Genomic DNA, 21,467 nt, shown 5'->3' on the forward strand with positions numbered 1-21,467 from the left:
ATAAAAACTTTAGTATTTTTTGCGACCCTATAAACGTCATCTCATCAATTCGTGGACTAACAACGGATTGATGAATGTTCCAATTATCCAAGAATGTCAAGAATTTTATATCAAATTAACCAAAAGGAACAACACAATCATAGTAACCTGGGCCACCTCCCATCTTGGCATTGCAGGGAACAAAAGAACGAATAAATTGGCTGAAGAAACTGCAAATTCAACTAACTTCAATTACTACAACAACAGTCTACCAGCAAATACCACACTCTTCTTGCTCAAAAAGAAAATAGATGATAACTGAAACAAAACCTGGAAATCCTCATCCAAACCACGGCTAACAATAATTAAGAACGACTTTTACAAGAAGAGCATTACCCACACCTTACCAAGACACAACCAAGTCGTAACCTCAGGAGTTATAATAGGACATACAAAACTCACTTACCAATACCTCCTTTGTTATAAATAGAAGTGTGCCATTTAAAGAATATGTGATATAGATAGGAATGTGCTATCTAGAGGATATGTGATATAGATAGGAGTGTGCCATCTAGAGAATAAGTGATATAGATAGAAGTGTGCCATCTAGTGCGTGCGTGATGTAAGGTAAGATAGTGTTTAAATGCATTATTATGATCATTAACTAATTATTAGGCAGATATCATTACACTATGATATTACATCTTTTATAAAGAACCCTCGACTTGCGAACTATGTAAACTGGCCGTAACTGTGGATCACATCATATTGAACTGTAAAAAGTACATCACAAATCGCCTGGACGCAACTGAGAACCTATTATGATACCTAAAACAGACTAAATTGTACAATAGGCTATAATCTACCTAAGGCGCTAATAACCCATCTATTAAAAAAAAAATTATATTAATCAATTTTATCTGAATTTTGGATCCTGTAGCGTTGTCGAGTGTCATTAAATTTGCGATCAGTTATTCGAGGGTAAGTGATCTCTCCCTTTCCTTATGTCAGTGCGTTACTACTTTTCGAGCAACCACTGCTTGAGGTCTCCGTGCGAGCTTATTTCTGGCGTTTTCCACCAAATTTTTAGACGCTTTTAACTAACAATCGAAGCTTCACATGCGAAATCGGCATTCTTGATTTTCGTCTTATTTTGGTCTCTGAAATCATTTCTTAAATCATGTGTTGTTCAGAAACACTCTATAATCTTGATTAATTTGGAAAACGATAGTTTTGAACTTTATAAAACGCGAACTATATACTAGGTCAGTTATTAACACACATTTAACACCTGCATGGTGACTGAACTGCTGATTCTGTCAAAATATCAGGTTACAGGGGCACACGGATTCGGAGCAACGTTCGTGTCGGAGTGTTATGCGAAATTATGACGTCATAAGTAACCAAAACGTAACAGATTCACCGATTTTTGTGAGACTAGAGTTAATCGAAAGATCGTACGAACATTATACATACTAAGATAATACCATTGAATTTTAGAATTGAGTTACGGATCAAATGATATTCACGATTCAAGGTGAAACTTCAGTAAATATGTACGATCGGCTATACTTTGCACACAGTAGTGACCATTGAGATTGCACTACCTTGCAGGTGCTGATGCTTTTGGTTTAATTGATATAAAAAATAATCGTCTGTATTATTAGATATTAAAGGCCGAATTCCCCTGTTTCACTTAAAGTTCTGATATTTATAACAATTTAGAAGTATTTAGTTATTGGTATTGTAATTAATTTCATATTCAACAGATCTTAGTTTTAGCTAGGGTAGTAATTCTATTGGCCACTATAGTACATTAAAATATATATAAGGCTTCTTATTTTACATCTCGTGTGATAATTAAATTAAACGCTATGGCACTTGTAAGGTGAAGCAATTCTAATGACCATTACAGTATGCTTACTTGGTATTGCGGCACTATCGAACCGTTTAACCTACTTCGACGGAATGAGCGAGTGGTCTACAACGCCGGGTATGCTTCTTATGTTGTACCGAATACTTCTCTTATAATGCGTGGTCGCACTTGCGCTTTTACGTGATGGACATCCGGACATCCACATATACTATGAACAAGAAAATCTTGAAAAATGAAGTTAAAAGTTACACTTTTCAGAATCACATCATGAGATCACAGCAACAAATGCACCGATTTTTATGAGACTAGGTTTAATCGAACTATCTTACCCATATTATATTACGATAATACCATTGAATTTTAAATATGACCTATAGATCCAATGATATACACGATTAATATTTTTCTTACGTAAAACTCCAAACAATGTACACGGTAGTGCCGACTACGCTCTTCATATACTTGGCGTCGCAGCACTACCGTGCCGCTTGATCTAGGTTTTTTTTTATGGTTCTGTTCAAATTCCTCGGATCAAACCACACTCTTAATTATTTATCTGCCTTTTCAACAAAAGTGATAAAACTCTCCCATTCAGTTAGTTTTCTAATTTGAGAAATTATACCCAAGCTCTGCATTCGCTCTAATTTCTTCTTTAAAGTATCTAGCAAACTAAACGGCAATTTTCTATTTGCCTTTATCACAGGTTTGACTGTAGGATCAGTGTCTAAATGCACTTCTCATGGAAAACAATCTAATTCACTAAAGACTTACTCGTATTTTCTGACAATGACTTCTGGCTCAAATTGCACTTTGCTAGTACTGTAGACTCTTCTTACCAATTCTAAGTCCTGACACGTATTGACTATTATTATTGCATCACAAAGTACCTCTAGTCGCATGGTGAAAGTCGAAAAGGCAAGACGTGTGTTTTGAAGATCCTCGAGTGTAAACACTGAAGCGAATTTAATCGAGAAATCGAGAAAACGAGAAGTCGAATTTAATAGTGAATACATAAGTACTTACGTATACAAGTGACATAAAAACAGTATTTAGCTACCATAATACAACAAGGAAGCGGTGTCATAATTCCTTCTTCGATATACACCGCCACTAGTAACACCGAAATCACAAACTCGGTTGACATATTCCAACGCCACAGACAATCAGCACATAATACACAACCCACGATGACAACAAGTGACATATACATGAACACTCACACCGCACAAATAGACATGGAAAGCACCAATACAATCAACAACCATAATACAACGAAACGGCGAACAATATACTCAATCGTTAAGACAATGCAATGAAGACCTGGACACATAAATATGGACTTCTTTAACCAAGAAATCAAATGGCAACAAATACAGACGCGTAAAAGTAAAAGAAACAGGAATATAGAAGAAACAGAAGCCAGCACCGGGAAAAAACGACACGCTCAAGGCAAAATTTACAATGATAAGTTAATACAAAATCTCAATAGATTTTCAGTGCTCAGCCAAGATAAATCGACACAAGAATGTGAAACCAACAGAACGTTACCCCGAACCAAAAGCCGACCCCAATATACATGGACGATATAGCCAATTACCCACTCATGCTGGACAGTATCAGAACGGTACTCTCGGACGAGGAGTTCAACTGTAAAACAATAACAGCGAACACTATCAAGGTAAACACAAATTCATCGGACGGCTATCGAAAATTAGTCCACTTCTTAAAATTAAACAAAATAGCATTTCATACAAATCAACCACGCCAGGAAAGATCCTACAGGGTTGTAATAAAAAATTTACACAGTTCCATTCCACCAATAACAATAAAAGAAGAATTAGAAGAGAAAGGGTTCAAAATTAGAAATGTTACTAACATCCGCAGCTGGAAAACTAAACAACCATTCCCACTGTTCTTCGTGGACCAAGAACCAGGTAACAATAATAAAGATATCTATAAATTAAACCACTTACTCAATACTATAATAGAAGTGGAACCGCCACGTAAGAAGAATATCATACGACAATGCCATCGCTGCCAAGATTACGGACATACGGAACGATACCGTACAAAGCGACATTATTGTGTGAAATGTGTAGAAAACCACCCTACTAATACATGCAGCAAATCAAAAGACATCCTAGCGAAATGCACACTGTGTGGAGGACCCCATCCAGCAAACTATAAAGGATGTACTGTTTATAGGGATTTACAAAAGGAGAGAGAAAAGCAGACAGAAACGTAAGACCAATTCAAAGCCAATTAATACGCCAAAACATAAGCTACGCACAAGCAACGAAAGGTACAATAAAAATTAATAATAATAACAATAACAATATTGACAATAATAATAACAATAATAACAATAACAACAACACTAATAATAATAGCGACAATACTAACATTGTCCTTAATCATATTCTACACAAATTCGAAACAATGTTTCAGCAACTAATGAACCAGAACAGCATGATCATAAACTTGCTCACAGCCCTGGCCAGCAAATAAAACAATGAATCCCAATATAAGAATAGCTCTATGGAACGCAAACGGCTTGCAACAACGCAAGCAGAAATACAACTTCTTCTAAATGAACAAAAGATAGATATACTCCTAATCTCAAAAGCTCATTTTACAGACAGAAATTATTTTAACATACACAAATATAAGACATATCATAGAAATCATCCAAGCGGGACTGCTCGTGGGGATACCGCAATAATTATTAATGAAAGAATCTCGCACCATGAAGCAACCACATTCGAAAAGAATTACCTACAATACACGAGTGTTAAAATGAAAGATGCAAGCGGTTTACTAATAATAGCCGCAGTCTACTGCCCACCACGCCACCAAATACACAAACAGCACTTCAACAATTTTCTGAATACACTGGGCGGAAGATTCATTACACATGGAGATTTTAACGCAAAACACCCTCAATGGGGATCAAGAATCATCAGCCCAAAAGGTAGAGAGCTATATAAAACAATGATATCGAGAGGATACGACCATATAGTACAGGTAAACCTACGTACTGGCCAACAGTTCCTCAAAAAATACCGGACCTACTCGACTTTTTCGTAGCAAAAGGAATTTCACTAAACCAAGTAGATATAAATTCAAACCTTGATCTACAATCAGACCAGTCCCCCGTCATACTTCCATTGAGCTCTAGATTGGCAGAAGTGGAAGAACGGCTAGCATGGTACAACGAAAAAACAAACTGGTCTCTTTACAAGCGCCAGTAAACGAAAATATTGACTGGAGGACCCCACTAAGAACTGAGGACGATATAGACCAGGCGGTAGAGACTCTAACGAAGACACTACAGAATGCTGCATACCAATCAACTCCGCAAATCAGAACTGAAGGAAAAAATACAATAAACTATCCACTATCTGTAAGGAATAAAATCAGCGAAAAAAGGAATGCCAGAAAGAAATGGCAAATATCCAGACATCCAAAAGTAGATTAAACAAATTATCCAAAGAATTACAAAAACTGTTGCATAAAATAAAAAATGACAGAATCCAAGAATACATACAAAACTTGACCCCGAATAAAGAAGAAGAATACTCACTGTGGAAAATCATAAAAAAACTAAAAAGACGGACAAGACACAATACTCCTATAAAAAAAGAAGACAACATGTGGGCAAAGGATGATCAAGATAAAGCTGAAACATTCATCTCTCCAAAATCTTTATACCGAACGATACTTCGATGACTGATAACGAAGACAGAGAAATATCAGAATATCTCAGCACCCCCACGCAACTGACAATGAGTGAACAAATCAGGCACGTCAGCCCCACAGAAATAGCCGCAGAAATAGAACAGCGTAATAATAAAAAAGCACCAGGATATGATCGTATAACAGTCAAAATGTTACAATAAATACCAAAAAAAAGAATAGTTGCAATAACAAATATATATAATGCTATAATTAGGACATGTTATTTTCCAATACAATGGAAGTTTGCTGAAATAATTCTGTTTCAGAAATTAGACAAATCTCCAAACGAAGTGGCCTCCTACAGACGAATATCGCTATTACCGATTCTGTCAAAACTACTCGAAAAAGTGCTTTTAGAACGCTTGAAACCAATAATGAAGGAAAAATAACTAATACCACTACACCAGTTCGGATCCCGAGAGCAACATTCAACGATTGAGCAAATTCATCGAATAGTCAACAAAATTGAAGTAAGCCTTGAGAAAAGCATGGTATGCTCCGTCGCTTTCATTGATGTAAGCCAAGCCTTTGACAGGGTATGGCATACAGGTTGCTGTACAAAATCAAACAACACCTCCCACACAACTTCTACCTTTTATTCAAATCATATTTAAGTGAAAGATATTTCCATGTTAATGAAAATAACAAATATTCAAAAATGTGTCCAATTCCAGCGGGCATTCCACAAGATAGTATACCAGGCCCCACACTATATCAAATATACACAGCAGACCCTTCTAACAGTGAAAATGTGCTCTCAGCGACGTACGCAGATGACACCGCATTCTTAGCATCGCATGAGAACCCTGTGGATGCAGCAGAATTCCTGCAGGAAGCTTTAAACAAGACAGTGGAGTGGACAAAAAAATGGAAAATTCAAATTAACACCAATAAATCAGTTCAAATACAATTCACTACAAGACATGTATCGTGCCCAGAAGTAAAACTAGATCATGAAAATCTGAAGACAAAAGACAGGATTAGATATCTCGGCCTCCACCTTGATAAAAGACTTACATGAAAAAATCATATAAATGCAAAGAGAAAACAACTGGATTTGAAAAGGAAAAATATGTATTGGATTCTGGGGTATAAATCACCACTCACACTACACAGTAAAATACGGTATACAATTGTGGGATTGTGCCAAAAAAAGCAATATAAACATCATCATAAAGATTCCAAAACAAAGCCTTAAGATCAATAGCTGCTGGTCCATGGTATGTCAGTGGAGATATACTCCATAAAGATCTAGGAATCAAAAGTATCAGAGAACAAACAGAAGAATTCGCATCCGCAGACAAAAATAGAATAATGCAACATTCCAACGAACTGGCTAAAGAATTAAGTCAAGCACCACAATAAAGAAGATTGAAAAGAAATAAAGCGACAGACCTACAGAAATAATAAACAAGTAATAAACAAATAATTATATAAGTCAGTGGAAACGCTGCTGAGCGTCATCATACGCACGCCATATCTACATACATCAAATTTGCTGGTTGACTCTATAGAGCCAGTTGTAAATGAAACATTTAAATTAAAAAAAAAAAGACAAAGTACCTGTGCAATAATAAATTCTATTTCATGATATTGACTGTGGTTTTATTAATATAATATAATATAATATAATGCGATCTTTGGAATAACGCTAGTACATTTCACACGTTTCGTCGCTTCGCTTGTCTAAGGGAGACACTGCGTGCAGAAAGAAGGATATCGGGGATCGCGAAACATGTGCTTCTGATCGATATTGTCGCACGCTTCGCGCATTGGTTAAGTAGTGTTCTTATCGGTACACCAATATTTAACGCCGCTACATCACCCCCTCGCCAGTGACAACGTTATGTTGTAGATGCTACTGCGTAATGCGAAACTTAACATGTCATCCTGATTTGGTTGTATATGTTCCTGGTTCTAACGGTTGTTCACTCCGTTGTTCTCCCGATGACGTGTTGCTGCCGTAGTCGTGGTTAGGTATGTTTTCTTCGGTCATCATGTGTGCTGATTTTAGACGGTCTATCGTTACCCGTGTGTTTTTACGGTGCATTTGAATAACGAAAGTTTTGTCTGTTCTCTTAATCACTCAAAATGGTTCGTCGTATGGCGATTATAGTTATGCCCACATGGTGTCGTTGCATACAAAGACGGATGCACAGGTTCGGAAGTCCGAGTACACAAATGCTTTTAGGGTGCCGTGTCTCGATACTGACCTAGAGCGGACAGCTCGTAAATGCGCCCTCAGGTTCTCTACGAATTCGAAGGGTGAACGTTCTTGCTCTCTTGCGAAGAATTCTCCTGGGAGGCGTGGTGTTATTCCGTACAGAATCTCTGTTGTAGTTGCTTGGAGGTTTGCTTTAAACGCCGTTCGCATTTCTAGGAAGACTGTCAGTAGAACCTGCGACTATGCACTTGTGCCGTGGCATTTTATTACGGTTTTTAGTTGGTAGTGCACTCTCTCCACCATTCCGTTGGCAGCTGAGTGGTTTGCTGTTGTTCTTAGATGCGCCACTTCGTTAAATATGATGGATTCAAATTGGCGTCCTTGGTCTGTAGTTATTCTTAACGGTACCCCAAACCGTGCTATCCATCCGTTGAATCCATCTATCATCCATTTTATCTATCATGAAAAACGATCGATGTAGGTTAGAATGTAGCGATATTCTTGAGAGACTTGTAACGGGTCTTTGATATCTAAGTGTATATGATCGAACTTGCCGACGCTTTCTGGGAACCCGCCGACCGGTGGTTTGATGTGCGGCGTGATTTTTCACTTCTGGTACGGTATGCAGGCTTTCGCTCATTTGCTGCAGTCTTTCTTCACTCCTGGCTAGACATAGCGTTACGTAACTAACTTTCTGAGCGGCCCTATTGTTCGGGTGAAATTGCGTGTAGTATCGAATACACGACAGCGTAATTTCTTTGGGACATAAGCTCGTGTCTTCTCCCTTGAAACATCACAATTCAGAGGTATTTGTGACATTGGCGGTGTTATCTTCTCGAGGCGCAGCGCGAACAGTCATTTTGCAACCGTCGAAGCTCTTGATCCTCAGCTTGAGCCGTGGCGAGTACCTTGTACTCGATTTCATCGGATATTTCTTGAACCCGTGATAACGCATCTGCCACGGTGTTGTTGAGTTCAACGACATGTCACATGTCTGTTGTGAACTGCCCTATGTAGTCCAGATACCGGAACTGTCTAGGGAATGTTTTTTTCCATTCTTGTCTAAAGGGAAAATGAGTGATTTGTGGTCCATGAAAATAGTGAAGAGTCGGCCTTCGATGCCATAGCGGAACCATTTTACGGCGGCGTACGCAGCGAATAGTTCTTTGTCTTACGCGCTGTACATTTCCTGTGCCGTGCTTACTGCTTTCGTGTGGAATGCCTAGTGGTCTCCATGTGCCCTCTATTTCCTGCTGCAGAACCGCACCGATGGCATACTTGGACGCGTCTATCATGATTGATAACGGTGTTTAAACTATTGGATGCGTTTGCGTTGTTGCATTCGATAGCGCATCTTTTATAACGTTGAAAGCGTCCTATGCTGCTCGTGTCCTGGTGACTGGTGCATTTCCGCTTTTTTTTGCTTCCATGAGAAGAGCATTGAGAGGCCGTTGTAGTTATACGGCGTGTTGGATGAAACGTCGGTAGAAGTTTATTATACCTAGATGCCTAAACTGTCTTTGGCCTCGGGAACTTCTTTTACTCTCGGCTTTCACCGGCGACGGCTTCGTCCTTTCGTGATTCACGGTGTACCCAAGGAATTGGACGTTGCCGAATGAACACTTAGCCGGGTTAATAAATACGCCGTACTTACGTAACCGTGTGAATAGTCATTGCAGATGTCGCTCGTGTTCTTTTTCGTTTCGTGATGTTACTGAAATGTCGTCGATGTAGGCGTAGCAGAAGTCCAGTCCTTGGAATACCTCGTCGATGAACCGTTGAAATGTCTAGGCGGCGTTCCGTAATCCGAATGGCATACGCGGGAACTCGAAGAGTTCGAACGGTGTCGTCACGGCTGTTCTCGGTATGTCCTTTTCTGCGATGGGTATCTGGCGGTATGCTCGGATGAGGTTGATAGTCGAGAAGACGTTTTTCGCGGCTAGAGCGTGACCAAAATCTTCAATATGTGGCACTGGATATCTGTCTGGTGTTGTCCTAGCGTTTAGTGCCTTATAATTGCTACATGGTCGCTAGCCTCTGTTTTTCTAAGGGACGATGTATAGTGCCGATGCTCACGGGCTATTCGAAGTTCAGACCATGCTTTGCTGCATCATGAGTTCGACCTCTGCTCGTGCCGTCTTCCATCGGTCAGTTGGTAGTCGCCGGGGTCGGCAGAATACTGGTTGGCCCAGGGAGATTTCTATGCGGTGTACCACGTTGTGCTTCGTGTGATTTCCTGAAATTTTGAGAATATTTAGTGGTAACGTGTGTTGCCGCGTTGCGCTGATTAGACGGCGAGGATGCCTTACAAGTCTCGTCGTAGGTGGTCTAACCGCAACGTTTTTATGACCCCCTCCAGCACGGTGGGCGCTGCGAGGTCGGCATTGACAATTAATTCTGATATTGTTGATACGTATATTTATACAGGGTGTAACAAAAAAGTAGTTCCTTGAAAGGGATGATTCCGGGAGTGATTTGGAACATCTTTTTCCTTAGAAAATGTTAGCTGAGGCTAATAACTCGTCAACAGAGCCTTATCTAATATTTTCGCTAAGAAAAAAGTTGTTTCAGATCGCCCCCTGAATCACTCCTTTCAAGGAACTGCAACATTTTTGTTACATTCTGTATACTTGTGCCAATTTTCTTTGGCATCAATCTTATTGCAAGTAATTAATCCTAAAAATAAATCCTGCCTAGTCTCTATGTTATTTATACATTTATGTCCAGATAAACAACACCTCGCATAATGATTGAGTCTTTTATAATTATTATACGTAGCTCCTATCGCAGGACATCTAAATCTATGAAATCGTCCACATTTCGTACATTTATTTATACTCTGCTGTGTCTGAGGCTGATGGTGGTAATGTTGGTTTACCGAACAGGAACGTGTTTGCTCGCTTGGTTTAACGACAGCTTTTTTACTTCTTCTTGAGACCGCATCAACAAATTTTTCATTCAATGTTCTTACTAGTTCGTCATATTTAATTGTACTTATATCCTCGTAGAAACTAGAGGAAGTAGGAAGTGATTGCACGCACGCACGCACGCGCAAACACCCCTCCCCAATTTTAATGCAATAATAATGTGACTTCTGTCATCCAGTTCTTCTTCTGAGGCAGATGCTTTAAGAAATACACTCATTGATAATATCACAAAGTCGTTTGAAAGCGTGAAATATCTACTTTTGCGTACTATTTTCAGATTTTAGTTTTGTTGTTTTGTGGCAAAGTTATAACGATATAAACAGTAGTTTAAACTTTTTTTTAAATTTCGACCAACTTTCTAATACTCCATGGCGCGCAACAAATTTTTTAGGCACATTGCATTTATATCAGTCGAAAGCAACTTCTTTCCCGTGTAAAATAAGTGCAGCATCATGATGATTTCAATGTGCCTAAAAAATTTTTTGCGCCCCATGGAGTATTAGCTCTTTACACTCGAGCGGCGCCAATGCGATGCCTGGCCTATTTGAAGCGAAAAAGGCCTCGAGTTCAAAGGGTTAGAAAGTAGGTCGAAATTTAAAAAAAAGTTTAAACTACCGTTTATATTGCTATAACTTTGCCACAAAACAACAAAATTAAAATCTGAGAACAGTACACAAAAATAGAGATTTCACGCTTTCAAATGACTTTTTGATATTATCAATTCGACCATTTTTGCCAAAGTTATGTCTATTTGAACTTGGTGGCCCCATTTTTCGGATTCGTAGAGATGATCCCTTAATTCTTTTGTTGAGTGTATTTTGAATTGTGTCTTCCAACTTTTCCATCCCGCACATAAATTCACTTGCGAAAATTCAAAAGATTTTATTATATTTCTATCTACCACGTGGTTGCTCGACTGTAGAAATAGGTTATGTTTTTCTCTCTGCGCATTTCTCTGATCTGTCTCTGCCATTTTAACTATGGATCAATTAATAAAAAATACACTCACTGTGTTCTTTCTGCATTTCTGACACCATGTAATAAATGTTTATTGAATTCATGAAACTTTTAAAGTTAGTACATCCATTTTAATTATAACATTTATTGAGGAAGTACAAGTTTTTCAGTTACATGTTAGCAACCAAGTTATTATTATTTATTGTTATTTATTTATTATCAGAATTATATCTTTAGTATACAAAAAATTAATAGAGTCGTAGGATAAATAGAATACAAAGAAAATTTCATGAAAAGGTTTTATTTATTTTTTCTATATTGAAAAGCATATCCCGTTAATATGTAAATAATAATAGAAATTGTAAGATGTAGATTTTATTTGACTATGAGTCGCGGTCGTGAAGGCTCAAGGGATTATGATACCATTAGCCTAGCAAAGAAAACGTATCGTTCCACTAAAGTATGGATTCCTTTTATTAAGTCTATGCTGAAGGTACCGACTTTCTCGTAGGTTCGGATTCTTTTAGTCTCGACTAAATAGCAGTGAGTTATCTCCATGGCCTTAAAACCAACTTGTATCGAGTATAGTTGCTACGTTAGAGTACTGTAGTCGTTCGGACTACAGATTCTCAGACCTGTAGTATATCCAGTGCCGTGGTCGTAGTCGTTTTACTATTTTTGTCACTTCTGAGCTCTTTTTGTAGGAAAGGACGAAGCTAGGCCCGACCAATAGGCGTGGACCTTTCTTTGAGTAACAAAATTTTGTGATACTATTGCGGTGCAGCGCGTGCGATGCAGTATACTCGCGACTACGTCTTATAGCTGGGTTCATACTTGCATACTAATCCTTTACTATTTACACACTCCTACATAGTATCCATACTGTTTCACATTATATATACTCTGTACACGTTACAAAATAATAATAAATAATCATAATTTGGTTGGTGAAATGCAATAAAAAAAAATTATTCCTTATGGATAACTGTTACGAGTGACTGAAATGAATTTACTTCATCGACAATAGTCATGACTCATAAGCAATCGAAATGTATTTCTCTCATCGATAACTGCAATGAGCGACCGAAATAAATTTCTCTTATCGATAACAGTTAACGGATATTAAAAAAAAATCGATTATTCATAATTATTATTTGTAATTAAAAACATTTTGAAAAAATAATTGTTGAACTATGATTTCTTTCACCACATATGGCATCTCGTTCAATTGGTTTCAGTAAATGCCATCGTGTAATAAATAAGAAAAATATGTTTGATTTAAAAAAATAATTTGATTTTAGAATGTCTCTTTCTACTCTATCTGCAAAAAGTCATTTACACTACATTATGTTCCCCTTTATACCATACAATTTTTATAAGGACATTTTTTTAGTACGTTAGCTGTTTACGAGATATTCCCCCAATTTTCAGTTGAAGGAAACACTCTATATGAGCATATAAACTTTTTTCATCGTTTTTGTATCTAGAATTTGCCATGCGAAAATCTTCCATATTTTCTGATATATCTTATGCATGATGTGAACGCACTATTAGGGGCGGCGGTATGCAATCTCACGTGTGCTATCAGGCTAATTTTTATCAATGCGGTGTGGGACGAGAGCTTTTCCTGCGTCGAGTTGTTGTGAGCTCGAGGCAGGATAGCCTGATAACTTTGACGTATCCGCCCTGCAAGTCGCTCGACAGAAAGTCAATGAAAATCGACAACGATACGCGACCCTTGCAGTGCAGGTACGGCGGAAAACCTCGACTAGCTCGGCGGAAGAGGAACGGTCGTGGTTCGGACGCGCAGAGGAATCTAGTTTTCATGGTAAGGCAAATATGAAATGGCGAGTATCTTCCACAGGTGTTTATTGTACAAAATATTGGACTGTGCAGACGGCACGGTAAAGGAAAAATACATAGGTGGTCGGTAATAGTAACAAACACGCGTTCTAAGAATCTCGGTACGCGCGGACTCGCCCGTTACAAAATTCGTGTCGGTCGTAGTGACACCGGAATAAGCGATACAGTAGACAAAATACACAATACCGCGATATAGGAGACGCCCTGGAGGAACCCCGAATTGCGCTTAGGCAGGTCGCTCCTCTCCGCCGACGATCCGTATTCCTTCGCATCATGGAGACTGTCCCGGGACTTCCTGTGGCCCCTCTGCCGCCTCAGCAACGATCTTCGGATTCGCCTCCACCCTCGCCTTCCTCTTGAGCCATTGTAGAAGGGTAGCCCCCCGGGATCATCCCTTAACTCGCTGTGGGCAGATTTTCCTTCGGCTCTTTAGTCCTCCACGGAGGCGGCAAGTCCCTGAACTCCGAGAGTGGAAGGCCCTTGTACCATCTGGTGTAGATACGGCGCCTGAATCCGGAAACTGCAGGGCTAAGGGCCGGGGACGGCCACAGGGTCCTCAGGTTTCCTCTATGGCCCTGAAACGTCGTGCGCGCTCGGCACGGAGGCATCCGAAATTAGCGACGGTTCAAATTCACGATATTTCCCTCCAGGAGGCGTCCCTCGGCATGTGTTCCACAAGAGGGCCATACGGCCCTTCTTATCACAAAGTTCTCCTAATTTGCCAAAACGGGGACGGCGCTATACGCAACGTCACAGTGCTACTAAGTCGCTAATCCGTAAGCGTCGGTAACTATGTTACTATGAAATGAAGTTTCTTTTGTTATCCCTAATTATCGTTTTATTTTGATGTTTAAAGTTAACCATTCAATTATTGTTCAACCATGCTTAAATATCGCAAATAAGGAAGATGTAACATGGTAAATCAATTTGAATTTAATATATGAACAAGTTTTTCTTACTAATGATTTTTTAATAATAGAGGTAGTAACCACAAAGTTAAATTAAAACATTTTAAATGGTTAAGAAAACGTTAAGAAAAATGCGAAAAAATTCACATAATTTAATTTTAGGTTGGTCAATATATTGGTGAAATGTGTCGATACATTCTGGCTGTACCTTCAAAACCTGAGGACAAACAACATAACATTAGAGTAATGTTTGGGAATGGCTTGCGACCACAGATATGGCCTGAATTTATAGAGCGATTTGGCATTCCACAAGTTGCTGAGTTTTACGGAGCAACAGAAGGAAACGCTAATATTGGTAAGTCATTAATTTCTTGTACTGTAATGAATTTCATTGTTCATGTATTTGGTGTAGGTATTATTGTTAAACAGCATATTATAGTTAAAAGCGATATACTACGGCTAGTACAGAGTAGGGGTTATGAAATGATTTGTTATTGTTAATATTTTCGTTGCTATTAAAATTTAACTTAAAATATCTTTGTTTACGCATAATGTTCTTCTTTGGTATATGACGACAGGACACTAATGAACATTTGATAAAAAATGAACGTAACGCACTCTATGCGTCAGTAGCAGTAAAAGTGTTAAGGAATTGAAAGCAGTATTTATTTTGTTATATATTCTATCACGCTATGTCCCCGCATCGAGCTGCCTGCCGTGTGCTCGAAGCAGGGATGCGTGATAACTTCGCTGTGTCCGCCCTGCGAGTCGCTCGGCGAAAGGAACTGTTGTTTGAATGTGGGTGCCATGTACTTCTTGTGCCAATTAACGAAAGATTCGGAAACTCACGACCATTTTTAGCGCAGGAACGGGAGGAGAAGTGGCTCGCCTGTTGGGGAGGATAGGTCTGGGTCGGAAACGCTGGGAGAATGTTAGCCTTTACGGTAAGGCAAGAACGAAACTGTGCGTATCTGCCACAAGTGTTTATTACACTAATTGTTGAGCCGTGCGGTATCGCACGGCACGGAAATATAACTGCAGATTGTCGGCAATTCGCTATTGCACGCATCTGCGACAATCGGCACATGTAGACTTGCCCATTACAATGACTGTGTCGATCGTAATGACGCCGGATTAACGCTGATAACGATAGAAGCGACTAATTACGAAAACACTTGAGATACCCCTGGAGGAAACCCAAATCATGCGTAGCACTATGCCACTCCGTGTTCGAAAATCAAGACCAAGGTAATCTGTGTAGCTTAATCTAAGTATGCAGGTTATCTTCAACTCTCGCTCTCAGTTATCCTAAAGTTCGCTCTCGCCCCCCTCCCTGATTCGCGACACGTCCCTCCATCGGCGGCAACCCCTCGGCGTACTCGATATGACCCAAGTGCGTATGCGAGAAGCGGGGCTTTCGGAGTAAGTTGCTTCTCTCCGGTGACGATTCATATTTCTCAGTACCGTGAAGGTTTCCCTAGCACTTCCTACTGTTCCTGCCACCTAGGCAACGACCTCCGAGCTCGCCTTCATCCTCGCCTTTTGAGCCTCTCCAGGAGGCCAGCGCCACGGGACTATACTTGGGATCCTGTTTGACCGATTTTTCCTGGCTCCTTTGGTCCTCCACGGAAGCGACAAGTTCCCTAACTCCGCGGGTGAAGAACTTGATACGACGCCTGAATACGGAACCTGCGCGACCTGAGGATCCCTCAGATTCTTATTACGGTCCTAAAACGTTGTGCGCGGTCGGCAAGGAGTCAGCTGAAATTAGTGGCAATTCGAATTCACAGTATTTTCCTCCAGGAGACGTCTCTCGGCAGGTGTTTCGCAAGGGTGCCGTACAGTCCTTCTTTTTATTAGATTCGCTAACTTGGGGACCGTGCTATGCATAACGTCACAACTCAAATGATACGACACGTTCTTTTAAAAATTTTTTACCTTTAAGGGTAACTATATGTATTACGTGTTAATTATAGATGACAAACATAACAAATGATTCACTTCAAAGAAAACATTACTTCAAAATTTCAACATCAAACCTATATTACTGTTAGAATCGCTGAACGCAGGGATCTAACAGGGATCTAATTGCTATAACGCTAAAGTAGTGCAGTGGACTGTATTACCGACGATTCTTCGCACTGAAAAAAGCGTCGGTCGGCGAGTGTACAGAGTGTAGGGACCTCCTTTTCTTTGTTTAACCTGCCTTCCAAGAAGGCTTGCCTCGTACGAATCTCGGCTGTACGCTGAGATTCGCGAGCTTGAGACACACTATAACTAGCTGCTGCTAGCCTTGGCAGCTGATAATGGCCAGAGGCTCTACCACTCACCGTTCACCACAACATGTGCATCTATTCGTCACACACGAGCTGCTGCTAAACGGGTGATAGATCGCGGGTAACGCAAAGGTGCCGCACTTACGGTAACCCTCCCTGTTTTATTGCCAATTATCAAGGCTTAACCAAGCAGTGGTTCATGGTTGCTCCTCGGACGAATAACAAACTCAGGGAATCGGGGTAACCGCCGATTCCAAGAGTTCAATTAATCGCCTGCAATAACGTGTCACTGAACAATTGTTGCTCTATCGCGCGTATTTTACCTGATAGTCGAACCGAGCAATTGCACGAGTTGCAGTGAAACAGATACAGCAAAGAAGGCGTCACGAGCCAGGGAATTTTGTGCCCAAGTTTCCTAACTCAGCGGACTTTTCTATAATTGCTGATACCTTCCGACCTACAGAGCGATCAGTGCTGTGCTGCCAGACTGAGGACGCAAATCTTGAGAATTACCCCCTCCACTACGCATACTAACGCACGGGCCGCGTATCCGTGAGCTCGGCACTTCGGGCAGCTTCGAACAGCTTCGGACAACTTCGGGCAGCTTCGAGAGGTCGAGAGAGAAGGTGGATCGTGATGCGCACTCTCTCATTCTTTGAAATCTTTAAATCCCAATCGCTAGCAAGCGGCAAGCGGCACGCACCCTGCGCGAGCTTTCCGATTGCCTGGATATTTTCAGTTTCCAACTTAGAAAAGTATTCTAATGAAAAAAAATTTCGAAAATTTTTTTCTGTAGAAAAACTCATTTTAAGACCCCCTGATTACGTTTTAACTAATAAAAAAAGAGCTTTTTTTTAAAAACCGCATATGTTTCTTAACCCAATTGCATTCAAACGACTGAATGAATTTCAATGAAACTTTATATCTAAATTTTATATTCACATCTCAAGATCTTATTAGATTTAGAGCAAAATCGATGCATGGATTATGATACTTACCTCTTATAATTATATTTATATTACACATATATTTTTTACTATTAGGTGGGAAGATAAAGATTTTCATTTGTAAAGTTAACGTAACGCGATTTAGTCTGGAACACACTGCTTGTTTAGAGCTAGGTTGGTTACAGCTAGGACCGGGCAAAGAAATACTTTGAGTTGGGTTAGAGCTAGGGCCACGAAAGAATTCGAATTCGGTCACGCGAGAATGTTTCCGTTAAGACCTTTTGGAACCGAACCGGAAATAAAATTGTATATATATATATATATATATATATATATATATATATACATATAGGCTCTAGTAACTACTGTCAAAAGTTACGGGGACGTAACACAACTCAAAGTATCTCTTTTCCCGATCCTAGCTCTAACCAACTCCAAATATCTCTTTTCCCGGTCCTAGCTCTAACCAGCTCGAAATATCTCTTTTCCTGGCCCTAGCTCTAACCAACCCGAAATATCTTTTTTCCTGGCCCTAGCTCTAACCAACTCGAAACATATCTTTCACTGGCCCTAGCTCTAACCCAACTCAAACTCCCTTTTTGCTACCTACCCTCGGCCTGCCACCATAATTTTCAAGCATATAAAAATTTTTATCTCGAAAACGAGAAGAGAGCGACAATTATTTCATTTAGAAAAATTAATCCACGTATCAAGATACATGATATAAAAAAGATTCAAAGAAATCGGTGAGGAGGCTCTTATTTTAAATAATTACCAATATAAATATTTTATATTGAAGGTTGTGACAACGTGCACGTTACTGGTCAAGAGTGGACTCTTAGTCTATTACATTTGACGAATTTTCAGTATCAGAGTATTTATTTTGTGATAATCTTGAATTTTGAAGTGCAATTAATTCTGAACTAGAAAGGGTGAATACGATAAGAGCAGTGTTTTCCAGACTAAATCGCGTTACGTTAACTTTACAAATGAAAATCTTTATCTTCTCACCTAATAGTAAAAAATATATGTGTAATATAAATATAATTATAAGAGGTAAGTATCATAATTGTTAGAAATTTCTTTCTTAAAGGTTAAGAAAATAAAACACACACGTATAACACACTGTTTATTATGTGATTATTCCTTCTTAATCTATACACGCAGTGTATTCGTGGATCAGTATAATTAGTAATCGTTATGTTTAAAAAGAATATTGTATGAGAAGGAGAATGCTGGAAGCTTTGCGATCCGCACTGGTTGTCTAATTCTCTCGGACTGACTACGGTTGTCGCTTTCGGTCCCTGCCAGGATCTCCGCCCCTTTTACTGCTTTAAGAAAACAATCCCTTTACCCATTCCAACAATAATCCATGCATCGATTTTGCTCTAAATCTAATAAGATCTTGAGATGTGAATATAAAATTTAGATATAAAGTTTCATTGAAATTCATTCAGTCGTTTGAATGCAATTCGGTTAATAAACATATGCGGTTTTTAAAAACAAGCTCTCTTTTTATTAGTTAAAACGTAATCAGGGGGTCTTAAAATGAGTTTTTCTGCAGAAAAAATTTTTGAAATTTTTTTTCATTAGAATACTTTTCTAAGTTGGACACTGAAAATATCCAGGCAATCGGAAAGCTCGCGCAAGGTGCGTGCCGCTTGCCGCTTGCTAGCGATTGGGATGTAAACATTTCAAAGAATGAGAGAGTGCGTATCACGATCCACCTTCTCTCTCGACCTCCCGAAGCTGCCCGAAACTGTCCGAAGCGCCGAGCTCACGGATACGCGCCCCGTGCGTTAGTATGCGTAGTGGAGGGGGTAATTCTCAAGATTTGCGTCCTCAGTCTGGCAGCACAGGATCAGTGCAAGACTGACTCCGACTTGCGAGCCCGAGACGCTCCGCGAAAAGCGTGGAGCACCCGAAAATTCGCTACGCGGCGCTCGCGTATCATTTTCTGTCTGTGTCTAATGTTTCGATTTTACTCTCTCTCTCTCTCTGTCAGGCTTCGATATCCCCACTCGATATCGGGTCTGAGATTCAAGCAGCTGATCGCAATCGCTCACCTGTTCGAACTGCAACTGTATCAGCTGAAAAACGAGTCATAATTCGAATATATCGAGTTTGTTGTCAGCGCAACTGAATCTCTTTCCGAAGGCGACCTTCGGTCGGTCACGTATGCTAACGGACTGCATTTCTCGCGGACGAGACTAAGGTTCAAAATTTAACTGCCTTTTAAACTATTACAGAAAAAATATAGTACATCATTTGAATAGTGTAATAACTGCCGACTATTTTGGTGCCATGAAATTCTAGAAATTAATGATATCGTTAATTATCCTTGATAATAGTATATGAAAGTGAAGCTATATCGAGCCCTTGTCTCGTCTGTAAAAACCGTTATCGATTAGCCTACAGGAGATTCAATAACAGACACGGCCAAAACGGCGTATGACTCTTTTAGGTTATTACAGTCAAATTCGACTGGGTAAGCACGACCGATATCAGCTGTTCGAATTGCTGGCTTGACGTCGAATTGTGACGTCAGATCCTGAGAGAGACAGAAGTTGTAACATAAAAAGAAAAGAGATATGAAAAGACAGCAAGCGCCACGTAGCGGCCAATCAGTGTTCCGCGTTTTCACGAAAATACACCTGTCAGTCTTTCAGCAGTCAGCGAACAGACGTTTGAGGTAACACTTCACTAAGAGCAGTTTGACTTCTTAATCTTCGAAAGACTTCGAGATGTTATTATATCACTGATTTCTCTGTGTCTCGCTACCTGGTCTATTCAAACTGTTAGCATACCACATATTGTACATACGACAGTCGAAGTACCTCGCAATAACAGTGACATTTTGGCGAATTAATGCACTTTTGTAATCAGTGATCTCTGATTCCTTGAGATTGCTATTCGTCTTCACCAGATCACGTAAACGTGAGCTAGTTACATACTCTTCCGTTATACGAGCTATAGAAGCAATCCCCGCGTGACGAATAGATGCACACGTGTGACGTGTAAGCAGAGTCGTAAAGTGTCGGTGAGATAAGCTGCCGTTATCAGTTACCGGAACTAGTTCTACTAATAACCGTGACTCTTTCTGCTCAGGAATTATAGCTCTTAATATGATTCGTTCGAGGCAATCCCTAATAAGTATGCTCGTCAACCAACAGTTTCTTCATTACGAAAAAGCGTCGGTAATACAGTCCACTAATCTACCTTGCGCTTAGCAGCGAGGTATTGTTTCCTCCTCCACGTAAACGTGTTTCGAAGCCTGGAGTCACATTACTCAAGAACAAGTGCGAATTATTCGTACGTTGATCGGTGCGGATCTGTCAATTATTTATTCTAGACGTCAATGACGCTGACCACAGGAGCGCACACCTCAGGAAGAATCCTTTTCAGCCCTCCTTTGAGATTTTATTAAATAAACGTCTGCCCTTTCCAGGACAGACAAAGAGAATTACTTGTGTACGTTTATTTGGTTTAACGCGCCTTTCTCCCTAATCCGGATCGTCGTTAGATCACCTTCATTCATTTTATCCTTTACATTTACACCTTTATGTATTCTATATATAGTGATTACCTTCATCGTTTCTAATGTAACGCATAACTACATCCAAATCGTAACAGTTATATGCGCCCGGAACATCCTTCTTACCGCAGGGGTTAACTGATCTCTGAGGAACCACCGCAGCAAGAACGCGAAGCTTAAGAAACAATGCAGTTATATAAATTAAAATTTGCAATAAGCCTTTGCAGTCCAAAGTATGCAATTTTACATTTCTTCCCAAGTTTTGACAAAAGTACTATCAATCGATTCCTTATGCTT

General features: G+C 39.7%; 1 protein-coding gene across 3 annotated transcripts in view; it reads left to right on the forward strand.

Annotated features, from left to right (window-relative positions):
• Fatp1 (Fatty acid transport protein 1) overlaps positions 1-21,467 on the forward strand; it is a 182,092-nt gene that overhangs the window by 120,265 nt on the left and 40,360 nt on the right. For all 3 annotated transcript variants that reach the window (XR_013002229.1, XM_076381414.1, XM_076381296.1), the window contains exon 10: positions 14,575-14,767. Coding sequence is in view for 2 of the 3 variants with exons in the window: in XM_076381414.1 (XP_076237529.1) it covers positions 14,575-14,767 (193 nt within the window). In the remaining variant the exon portion in view is untranslated. The remainder of the gene's footprint in view (positions 1-14,574; positions 14,768-21,467) is intronic.

Source organism: Calliopsis andreniformis, chromosome 1 (assembly GCF_051401765.1).
Source record: "Calliopsis andreniformis isolate RMS-2024a chromosome 1, iyCalAndr_principal, whole genome shotgun sequence".
Taxonomy (NCBI): domain Eukaryota; kingdom Metazoa; phylum Arthropoda; class Insecta; order Hymenoptera; family Andrenidae; genus Calliopsis; species Calliopsis andreniformis.